At 39.0% G+C, this 12,046-nt stretch overlaps 2 protein-coding genes across 6 annotated transcripts in view; both read left to right on the top strand.

The window, feature by feature from the left end:
- LOC112458781 (protein hunchback-like) overlaps positions 1-3,861 on the top strand; it is a 6,118-nt gene extending 2,257 nt beyond the window's left edge. Inside the window, exons 3-4 of the mRNA XM_025022573.1 lie at positions 404-744; positions 979-3,861. Coding sequence (XP_024878341.1) covers positions 593-744; positions 979-2,695 — 1,869 coding nt within the window. The 5' untranslated portion in view covers positions 404-592 and the 3' untranslated portion in view covers positions 2,696-3,861. The remainder of the gene's footprint in view (positions 1-403; positions 745-978) is intronic.
- A 3,277-nt stretch (positions 3,862-7,138) lies between these two features.
- The window catches only part of LOC112458735 (E3 ubiquitin-protein ligase HECTD1), a 16,045-nt gene continuing 11,137 nt past the window's right edge, over positions 7,139-12,046 (top strand). For 2 of the 5 annotated variants that reach the window (XM_025022490.1, XM_025022494.1), the window contains exons 1-6: positions 7,140-7,369; positions 8,065-8,110; positions 8,554-8,693; positions 8,774-9,008; positions 9,149-9,489; positions 9,621-10,680. In XM_025022490.1, the coding sequence (XP_024878258.1) occupies positions 8,554-8,693; positions 8,774-9,008; positions 9,149-9,489; positions 9,621-10,680 (1,776 nt within the window). In that variant the 5' untranslated portion in view covers positions 7,140-7,369; positions 8,065-8,110. Of the gene's footprint in view, positions 7,370-7,426; positions 7,516-8,064; positions 8,111-8,553; positions 8,694-8,773; positions 9,009-9,148; positions 9,490-9,620; positions 10,681-12,046 lie in introns of those variants that run through there. The other 3 variants (XM_025022495.1, XM_025022491.1, XM_025022493.1) reach the window with 3 other exon arrangements.

Below are 12,046 nucleotides of genomic sequence, written 5' to 3' on the forward strand. Positions count from 1 at the left end.
ACACACACACACACACACACACACACACACACACACACACACACACAGACAGACGTGTACATACATACATGTATAACTGTGTGATTATTGAGATTCTTTTTCTTTTAATAGATTAGACAAAACGTATTCTCAGAAATAAATTATATTACAAATATATATTTCTCAAAGGGATATTCAAAGTCTGTTTTTATACACACATTAGTCGTTATACACGTTAGATGAAAGAAAAGAATTACGTGTTCCACAAATTCCTGAATATTTCAGATACATATTTATCGCTTAATTAGTCAAACTATTTGTTATACGTATATACTATTACAAATTTTTCGATATTGACACTTGTGATTTTACAACATTAGTCTCTTAAAAAAAGAAATACTTGGACAATCTCATATTTTTACAGAAAAAAAATAATTAAAGGACGAGAGAGCAGTTTCTTTGATTTCGACGATTTCACCGATCATTGCACAAACAACACTCCACGTCGTCAAGAAATCAACGATCGTTTCTTACGCGTGTGTCACTCGTCTGCTGCCGGGTATAACCGCGAGTACGACCCATCTACAAAAATTTCACGTTATCCAAGAAATTTATGCGGCCGCCGATCATCATCATGGACAAGTATCAAGCTGATCGATCGTTGAGCACCGTGTCAAATATCATACCGTTATCCATCAGCGAGAGTATCAATCCTATGCGAGACCGTCTGCAGTGTCCGTTATGTGTATTCGCAACGTCAAGCAGGTATATACACGCTATACGATTAATCTTGCAAGTAATCTCAAGCACACCGTACATGGGCATTTTATTTCAAGCTTATACGTTTGTTTAATCATGTGATATATATATATATGATATATGATCTCGAATGTGACGATCGAACGTTATTATTTAGTAAAATGTCGTCAATCAAAATCATAATAATATTAAATTAGTAAAATTGGAGGGCAAATATTCGTTAGATTCGTTACGTTCTAGGCCAGAATTTACCGAGCATCTACGTAGCCGTTGCACGCCGAAACAACGCAACACGTCCAATCTTAAAGCCGTTCTTGCGCATTTACCAGCCCTTAAATCCCCTTTTGATCCACACGGCGACAGCTGTTTTTCATTCACCCTAACGGAACATGAGACAGTAGATGAGCACCAGACCGACGAGCAGTCTTCTCTTGGTGCTTACCGCGTGACGCCACGTGAAAACAACGTAAACGGGAGGCGAGACAGAAGCTTATTATTCCGAGAGGCTAAGACGTGCAAGCATTGCACGTTCATAGCTAGCACAAAGATGGAATATTGGGAGCACATGCGTTGCCACATCAAAGGCTTTACATGCTCCGAATGCTCTTTCGTTACCAAGTACAAGCATCACATGAACCATCACTGGCTTAGTGCTCATCACGACGGCTCCAAACCGTTTAAATGCAAAAAGTGTTTGTACACGTGCGTGAGCAAATCAATGCTGACCAGCCACCTAAAGAAGCACTCCAACATCTATCCGTACAGATGCGCGGACTGTACATACAAGAGCAAGTTCTGCAACGCGCTAAAGAAACACCTGCGAAATAAAAAACATCAGCCGGCGATGGTGTTGAACGCTGACGGTTCGCCGAATCCGTTGTTCCGCATCGACGTCTACGGTACCAAACGCGGGCCCAAGCACAATAAGCTATTTGCTTCCGCTAAAGAGCAGCAGGAGGACGTAAAGAGTACTGTCGCGACGATGACCACCACCGCGAACGACGATCAGCAGCTCGGTTCAGCATCAGTGACTTGTCCCGCACTCTTGTCACTTTATTCGCCGATCGCTCGGCGTCCGCGAACTGTAACCGCGATAAACGGAATAAACGATGTTTATTCGAGAAATCAAAGTGGCATAAATAAGAACACATCTGTCGCGACGTTTCCTTATTACAGAGATTTGGTTGCCGCATTTAATCTGTCGAGTCACGTTTCGTTTTGCAAAGACGCGACATTCTACGAAAATGTGCGGAGAACGGATCACGCGCAGTCCGGTACGTTAACGGAGTACGCAAAGATTTTAAATGTCAGGAACAAGATGCCGGATATGTTTGCTCAACGTCTGCCTGTAACTATATTCGACACGACAAACAACATCATGAGCGAACATCACTCTTCAGATAGCGTGAAAGCTCCTAGCGACGCCTCGACGACATTCGTGGCGGTAAAAACCACCCAGCTAGACTACCAGACGACTAGAGATTCTACATCAAACGTGCCGTTGGATCTCCGCATGGCCGATGAGGTGCGTGGAAAGACGCAGTTTCGGTTTCAGGGATTAGCGCAACGTGGTGCGACGTCACCAAAAGTCACCCGCGGCACCAGCAAACGTAAGGGTAAAGCGATCAAGTTGGAGCGTCGCGTGGTAAAAGAGAACACGGACCAAGAGCCAAGGCGAAACGGAGGTGTGTCTTTCGAGTCGTCGCCAGACAGTACGGCCGGTTTCCGCAAAGTAAATCAGAGGATCAAGGACACTAAGGACGAAACCGTTGCCGATTTATTCGATGCCGAGCTGCTCATCTGTCATTACTGCGAGATTATATTCGGCAACGTGATCATGTACGCCATGCATATGGGTTGTCACACGTTTGATGATCCTTACACATGCAATATATGCGGCCAACAATGCATCGATAAGCTATCCTTCTTTCTACATATCGCTCGATCGGAGCATTAAGTAAAAGTAAAAATGTCTAGTCGAATTTGCCTCTGACACTTCAATCGAAAGAAGGAAAACGTTATGTGCGTCGTGAATACGCCAACTTTTGACGTTAAAAAGAATAAACCATGGCAAGATGTAGGGAAGAAAATTTTCAACATTTCTAGTCGAGATGAGTATTGAATACAAAAAGATACCTATACGAACGTTTGCGTTTGCCAGCTCGATAGAAAAGCAAAAGGTTATATATATATATATATATATTTTGATCGATATTGTATATGTGCATATATATTGCTTAAACGATATATGTTGCAGCGCGACATACAGTGGAGGTCAGTATGACGGGTTGCCCATTCGTGCAGGCGCGCGTGGTCATTCACAGCTACATTCACTTTTGACGCGCCTACGCAGCTGTGACCGACCATGCGCGCCTGCACGAACGGGCAACCCGTCATGCTGTGTGACCTGTATGTCGGTTCAACACAACCTACATACATATGAATCGAACTGACAAATCAATTTCAGTCGAGGCTATATATTTCCAAACAAATATTTTTAACGAGATATACATGCACAGATGATGTATTCTATGAATGTACACCTCAAATTTCGCCGTATACTTGTCGAACTGAAATGGACCGAAGGTATCGAAAATCGAAATACCGCAAATTTAATCTTTAATGTTGTTTGTTGCATTTTTATGATGATGAAACACAAATGTGGAGCTCATTTTTGCACATATATATATATATATATAAGAGATAAGATACAGATGTTATGCAGATCTCAATCTTTATCAATATAAAGACTGAATAGACGAAAAATAACAGAAGACGTGCTGTGATTTAGATTAAACTGATATTTCTTTCTCTTTGCACACACGTGCTTTCCTTAATTCTTTTATTTTTCTTTCTTGCGTAATACAAAGTCGCGATATTCTGCATTTACACGATCTAATTAAGAAGGTAGACTGCACGCTTGACAAGCAAAAAAATAGACCTCTTTTTTTAAGTTAAATATTTAAGAAATATAAGTATTTCTTTTGCTGGTGGTGGACATATGATTCCAAAGTAACAAAAAATCTAAAACAAAATGAAAAAACGACGTCACAACCTATAGAAAAGTGTGTCTCTAAAATTTGTTGAAAGCAAAATTTGAAAAAAAAATTCTTTTAAATTTTATTTAAAAAAATACAATTTCATACTTTTTTGCAAGTAAAATATAATTTTTTCCGAAATTCTGTTTCCGACACATTTTAAAAATTGTTTTCAACAACTTGAAAAAATTTTTTCAAAGAAATCGTTGGATCCGTTTTTGACATTTCATGTCCACCACACCAACTACTAAACTATATGCTTCCTTTCATTACCAATACGTTCCTTTATATTATTTTTTAATAATTATTTTTTATAATTCTAATTTTAAATACGTTGCTTGTCAAGATTGTCTCTACCTGCTTAATTAGATTGTGTTCGTGCAGGATATCGCGACTTTGTCGTACGCAAGAGAAAAAAATAAGAGAAGGAATAAAGCACGTGTGTTCCAAAATACTCAGATTGTTATTTCTTAAATATTTAATTTAAAAAAAAATCAATAAATTTTTTGCTTGTCAAAGTTGTCTACCCCCTCAAGTATACGTATCGGATATTTCTTTTCACGGCAAACTACTTGCATTACTTTGTTTTTTTAACAACGTGACAAAAATGCAAAAATTTTCATTGTTAAAAATTATTATAAATTATTTTTCTCTGCCGTCATGTAAACGTAGACACGTAATACACACACACACACACACACACACACACACACACACACACACACGTAGATGTACATGTGTATAACGAGATAAAGATTTTTTTTTACAAAATCTCGAAGAATACCACTATTTCAACTTGAGATTGAGAAATAATTGGAAAATAATAAATATGATTTTCTCGTATCTCAATATTTGTTGGCCGTCTTCGAGATTTTGCCAAGGTTCTTCAACTCTTTTTCTTAACAGATCTAAGTATATGAGTATTTCCTCATCACAGTATCGTACGTTACGCACTTGCGCATCAATATATTGACAAAGCAAAATCCATCAACACACGTACAGCATATTATTAAAAAGTGGCAAATTTATTCGTATAAATTTCACACGCCGTACTATGTTTCTGAATTATTTTCCATTTTTGTTCTATTTCTCTTTTCTATATTTGCGTGCGCGATGTTTCGTTCTTCTCGCAATAATATCGATGTATCATATGATTAATGATCAAAATCTTAAAGAAACGGATACACAAATTCTGTTTTCGAAGATCTTTACTTTTTCGAAAAAAAAATTTTTTTATTTAAAACTATATACCGTTTTACGTCCGAACTCTCTTAATTTTGTTGCCAGAGTTTAATGTAACACTATAGTTTGTGACGTACATTTTTATTCGTGACGTATTAGAGAGACTTGACGATATTATCCTTTATGTGAATTTTCTTTATGCGTATGGGAATCTTGTGTGTAAACTCGATATACGTTTGACGTATAGTATAAAACCCGTGCATTCTTTTTTATTCGCTTTGAACCATTATATTCTTTATGTTGGTTTGATATTTCTTCAAAGTTTCAGAGCCTTAACACACGTGTCGTACTCTACTACTATAATCATCACATCTTACGTACCAATAAGTTTCTATCAAAATCTTTCTTTACATGTGTGTTTATATATTTTTCTCAAGTATTATATTCTTAAATACGTTTACATTTCTTTGAAGCACGAATATTATAAACCGATAAACAAGAAAAAGTTGCATGACAGACGTGTGATAAAATCATATGAGCGCACGTAATGGAATGTATATACATATAAAGATTATACAGACACATAACACATATTTATACGTGCGCGTACGCAACTAAAAATTTATTTCATCTAAATATATTTTTTCAAACAAGTTATATAAAAAATTTATTTTATATTTCAAATACAAAGTGCTTGTAAAGCACTTTTAGAATAAATCTTGATCGCTATTAAATTGTATTATGAAATAAATATAATTTATTCGAAAACCATTACATTGAATTAAATTTTTCATTATCCCATAAAATAAAAAATAACAGAATTGAACAATAAACACATTATGTAATTAAAATTTTGAAAAATACGTACTTTATGTATTATTGCTTTTCAGTCGTCTTTTATGTATAAACTACAAAATAATTATATATAATTTTAGAAAGAGAAAGATAGGAGAGAGAGAGAGAGAGAGAGAGAGAGATTAATAATAATAGTAATTTGAATTTAATCGAAAAAGTAAAATCAATAGATTATATATATTATTTATTATAATACCTTATAATACCGACTATATACAGGGTGTCCCAAAACTCGCGGATATAGAGTACGATTCTTTATACTAAAAGAAATAACCCTTTTCTTTAACAAACGTGCGTCTGACAAGTAGTTTTTGTAGCAGAGTAAATTAAAGCAGAGAGAAAGATGGTCATGATGCTCGCGTTTTGGGGGTACCCGAATGCTGTCGGTATGTGCACGTTTTTGTGGTTCTCTTCCGTGCTATGTCCACTATTTTGTGGTAATGTCAACGATTTTGGGGTTCTCTTTCATGTTATGTTCACGATTTTTTGGTTCTCTTCCGTTAAATTCACGATTTTTTGGTTTTATTTTTAAAGAGAATCAAAAAATCGTGGACATAGCACGGAAGAGAACCACAAAAACGTGCACATACCGACAGGATTCGGGTACAGCCAAAACGCGAGCATATGACCACTCTTATCTTTCTCTTTAGTTAAAGTTAACGATCGAACGAACGCTCTGCTCGTTTAGTGCCCGTTTTCACCAACGTCGTTTAAAGCTGGAGGTCGATTCTGTATCATCTTGGGACGAGGTGAAAATTACGAAAGTGAGGAAATTTACTAGAGAATCTACACGTTCATTTGTCGAAATCTAGTAAATCTGTTCACTTTTCTAATTTTCACCTCGTCTCAAAATATACAGAATCGACCTCCTGATTTATGATAGCATTGATAGCCATAACCGCGTTGATTTAAAGGCCATCGCACACAAAATGCATAGCTTAGCATAAGCATAGCATAAGACCGCTAAACCAATGAGCATCCAGCATAAAGTCGCCATATTGATTTACATAAGATGCTCATTGGTAGGGCCACTTTGACCAAACTCCAAGTAATCGTTGCGTAGTCTATTGGAAATGACCACGCGCGTCATTTCCAATGGATTAATCAACTTATCAACGATTAAATTAATCGGAGCTTGGTAAAAGTGGTCCTAAATTCATTTAACGTCGTCCATATCTCTTTACATGTAAGTTCGGCTTGCTGCTTGTTAAACGTGGCGACTCAAGCGAATAGCGAATAGCGAGCGAGTAGCGAGCGGAGTAGCGAGTTGCGTGATTCCAGTCTACGTTGTATGTACATACATCGAGCATGAACGTCACAATTCACATATGTAAATGGCGAGGAATATATATGACGTATCGACAATATAAAGAAAAAATTATTTGCGGTGAGTGCTTTGTCAAGTCGATCCGTTAACACAAAAAAACGCAGATCGCGTTGTTAACGAATGAAATATACATAAACGATCTGTATCTGTTTTGCGTGTTGATAAACGACATTTGTGCAAGAGGATGGCAAGTTGACCTATCGCGAAGAATGGAATGCCTTGTACAACGGTACGTTCCAACGATAGGCAGGCGTACGTACGTACGTTAACGTATGTGCCTGCGCGTGTGTTGACGCGTGGTGTGTAAATGCGCCTGATGCGTGTGATGTGAATATTATAAATCTGGCGAGATATACGCATCACTTTTATCGTGCTGTACGTTCTTTGTTTTGCGTGGTTAATCCTTAAAAACGCGAGTAAAAACCAACACGTCGCGAGTCACATATTGAAGGTTACACACGGTTAGGTTTCCTCGATGATATCGCGACTCGGACTTGGTTCACGCTTTAGTGGGCGATCGAGCCATAATATACCTATATCTGTATTTAGAAAAAAGTATTGTCGTGTACAAGTACCGCGTAGTCGCCGTTTTATTCCGTCCAACTCGTCGTACGGACGTTCGGTTTGCTGTTGCATCAGACTCTCTGCGTAAAACATCTCAGTAATGTGCGGAACCAACCTGCCAAAGACTCGTCGTGTCATAAAATTATGAGAAACATTACAGTTTGCTACACCGTGCTGTGCTTCACGTATATTTATACATCGTTATTATACAGGATAGATGTTTGTACACGGACGCTATGCTTGTGACTCTTGCTTGTCTTTTTTCTCTTTTTATTTTTTCATTTTTTTATTTTTTCACTTAATCACTAGCGCGTAATGCACGTTGCATAGTTTAATAATGTTTATCTGTCCAACTTTCAGGGTATTGAAATAAAATCGATCCATTTGGTGCTATTCAAGGTATAAGGTAAGTGATGGAACGAACACAAGTTGCTGGCATACGTTACATTTTCTAACAGAGATGAACGTGTTTATCGTATCACGGTACAGCGTGTTACGATACGTAATAAATATCTCTTTTTTTTTTACCTTTTATTTTATTCATTCCATTATCTTTGGCTTTGTACTTTCGACCGTTGTACATTATATTCAAAGAGTCACTGTGGTATGGTAGTTTGTCGAAAGTAGTTGACGAGAACTCCCGCGCATATATAGAAACACTCGTGTCACCGCTCCGTCAGGTTTTTAGACAACGTTCACGTCACTTTACCATTGATTTACTGATGGTTTGCACAAATATTTACACGATAGTCGAGTTTCTCTTTAAAAGAAAAACACTGCTGAGTTATGGTATACTTGTACTATCAAGTATACGTAAGATGTAAAATGATGTATCCTTTTCTTTTTGAGATGGCAGATGTTGATCCCGAGACTTTGCTAGAATGGCTCAGTATGGGGCAAGGAGACGAAAGAGACATGCAGTTAATTGCATTAGAACAATTGTGCATGCTGTTACTCATGTCCGACAATGTGGATCGTTGTTTCGAATGGTAACGCAACTGCACTGTACGTTATATAGCACGTTGTATGCATGTAATGTTAATATAAACATTTTGCGTTGCGTTCTCAGCTGTCCTCCGCGCACGTTTCTCCCAGCGCTTTGCAGAATCTTTCTGGATGACGTGGTGCCAGATAGCGTGCTCGAAGTGACCGCTCGAGCCATCACGTATTACTTGGACGTCTCCGCGGAATGTACACGCAGAGTGGTCGCCATGGAAGGTGCCGTAAAGGCTATCTGTAGTCGCCTCTCTGGCGCTGGGCTCGGCTCTAGAGTCAGTCGGGATTTGGCGGAACAGTGTATAAAGGTACGCGGCACCGTGAGTCCGTGCGTTGATCATCAAGCGTACGTCAACAACCTGTAAACGGTCGAACGGTTACGTTGAGTAGAAGGTAACGTCGTCGTGATGCGAGACGCTCACTCTTTTTTGCAAATGCTTTAACGCAGGTATTGGAACTTGTATGCGCGAGGGAGGCGGGTGCCGTGTTCGAAGCTGGTGGTCTACCTTGCGCGTTGTGTTTTATCCGAGAACACGGAGCGCGTGTACATCGAGACACGTTGCACTCGGCGATGGCAGTCGTTACTCGATTATGCGGCAAGGTTGAACCTCAGGATAAGGCTTTGCCCGATTGCGTCGAGGCTCTATCGGTCTTACTCAGACACGAGGATGCGCACGTCGCGGATGGGGCACTTCGTTGCTTCGCATCACTGGCAGACAGATTTTCCAGAAGAGGGACGGATCCCGCGCCATTAGCATCAAATGGATTAGTTTCTGAACTTTTATATCGGTACGCCTGTCGTATAATCTTTTGCCGACACACACACACACACACACACACACACACATATCGCCGTATCGCGTTTTTGTGGTTTTTCTTCCTTTTTTTTTCTTTTTAATCCAAATCGAATCATTTTGTAGATTGTCAAATGCAGCAGGCCCTGGCACGTCCGCTACGGCGACTTGCAGCAATCCAAAGACACCTCCGCCATCCAGTACCGTGACTACGGTTCCAACTCCGGAACCAAAGTCCTGTGCTTCTGTTTCAACTATAATTAGCCTTTTATCGACCCTTTGTAGAGGCTCGCCGTCCATCACGCATGATCTTCTACGTTCGGAATTGCCAGATGCGATAGAAAAGGCACTAAAAGGAGACGAGCGATGTGCTCTTGACTCCATGAGGCTGATTGATCTTTTATTAGTCTTATTGTTTGAGGGAAGATCAGCATTGGGCCGCGGTACGACCGGTGGCCCGTCCGGTCCCTTGCTACCAAGACTGAGACGTTTAGATAGCGCTGGAGAAAAGTCGCACAGACAATTGATCGATTGCATACGTTCGAAGGATACGGACGCGTTGATAGAGGCGATCGATACAGGAGGAATCGAAGTTAACTTTATGGACGACGTCGGGCAAACTTTGCTCAATTGGGCCTCGGCATTCGGTACGCAAGAGATGGTCGAGTTCTTGTGCGATAGAGGAGCGGACGTTAATAAAGGTCAACGATCGTCCAGCTTACATTACGCGGCTTGTTTCGGAAGACCGGCTATCGCCAAAGTTCTCCTTAGGCACGGTGCTAATCCTGATTTGAGGGACGAGGATGGTAAAACACCTTTGGATAAAGCCAGAGAGCGCGTCGACGAAGGTCACAGAGAAGTTGCAGCCATTTTACAGTCGCCTGGGGAATGGATGTTACCGCCGAGCCAAGAACATAGAAAACTTGAGACGGAAGTGGAAGACGTCACGGAACCTAAGGGTGATCCTGAAATGGCGCCTGTTTACCTGAAAAGATTGTTGCCGGTGTTTTGTGCAACTTTTCAGTCGACTATGTTACCAAGTGTTAGAAAAGCGAGTTTAAGTTTGATTAGAAAAATGGTGCATTACATCCAGCCAGAATTGCTCATAGAAACTTGTGGATCTGATAGAACCGGGGGATGTGGAGCTATGCTCGTAGAAGTAATTGCCAATGTTTTAGACAACGAGGTAAGCATAATAATATAGTATATACGTGAATGTTGACTTTTTTTTCTATCAACTACAACTCGTGGATACGGTGTTTCGTGTTTATGTGTAACGTATGGACGAAAGAGCACTATGCGTACAGAGAGAGAGATCTACATCCGAATGACTTGTATATTTTGAAAGAAAAGGATTTTTTTCTCTATGTATTTATCGATTAGGGGAGAAATCTCTCTCTTTTTTTCCATGTGAGAGATTCCGCGAAAATGGCTGCGTATCAGACGAAGCTATGTAAGCGTTATGGTAAGCGATAGAATTCTCCTCTTATCGAGAAATATCGACACGTATCGAGCTGTCAAAAATCCGATTTCAAAGACAAAACGGAGATCCCAAAACATGCATGCAGGCAGAGAGACAGTCACGTCAAGTGATATTCAAGTGATTGGCGATATCAGTGATTTAGTAGAGACTGTTCACAGGAATATGAGATAAAGGCGCCATTGTCATCACCTGCTTTTAAGATGTTTGGCCCAAAATTACCCGGCCTTACGACTCACAAGTCTTCGAGTTTTCGCAACTACATTCTCGACACGACGGTAACGTCTATTGCATCGTTCTATCGCCCGCTACTTGCGAAAACTTACTTTGGTCGTTTTTCAATCGTTTTCCAATTTAAAAATTTTTCAATTAATACGTACGTCGAGATTACTTCATATACGTTTAACATTAACATAATAAAATGCATTCGTTGTAATTTACTTGAAGCGTGAAATTTAACTCACTAAAATTAAACTTACTTACGCATGTCTTGTATCTCCACTTGATGTTACACTTGATATTACTCGAGTCATATTACTGAAATCACAGATATCTTGCGTCGTTATGCAGTTATTCTCTTTATATAATGGAATACACGTGGTCCCCGAAGGTAATCATAAAGTAAAGTAATAATATAATCGGTCTGTCCAACACATTTGATACACATTTGCGGCGTGTATCATTTATCTCGTAAAGAAAAAGAAAATAAAAATAGTGAACTTTATTATTAATATTATAATTATTATTATTGATGCAAGAAAGCGAGATTTATAAGATAATGATCGAGATCGTGAAGGGGTAGATAAAGAGATGACACATACCTTGAAAGTTTTGTCAAAGAATCAGGGACTTGACAAGATAGGACGTATCAGATCTACTTTCGTCCACTGCCTGTTTGCCGTTGATGGGATCTAAAATGTTTACGTTTGTTCCAACGGATAAGAAAGAACGATGTGTACAACCGTCTACTACATCTATTACAGTTTTATAATTTTGCAAAGTAAAAGAACTGCAGTTTTTTCTTTTATATATATATATATATATATATATATATATATATATATATATATAT

Source organism: Temnothorax curvispinosus, unplaced genomic scaffold (assembly GCF_003070985.1).
Source record: "Temnothorax curvispinosus isolate PA1 unplaced genomic scaffold, ASM307098v1 QBEX01009183.1, whole genome shotgun sequence".
Classification (NCBI taxonomy): domain Eukaryota; kingdom Metazoa; phylum Arthropoda; class Insecta; order Hymenoptera; family Formicidae; genus Temnothorax; species Temnothorax curvispinosus.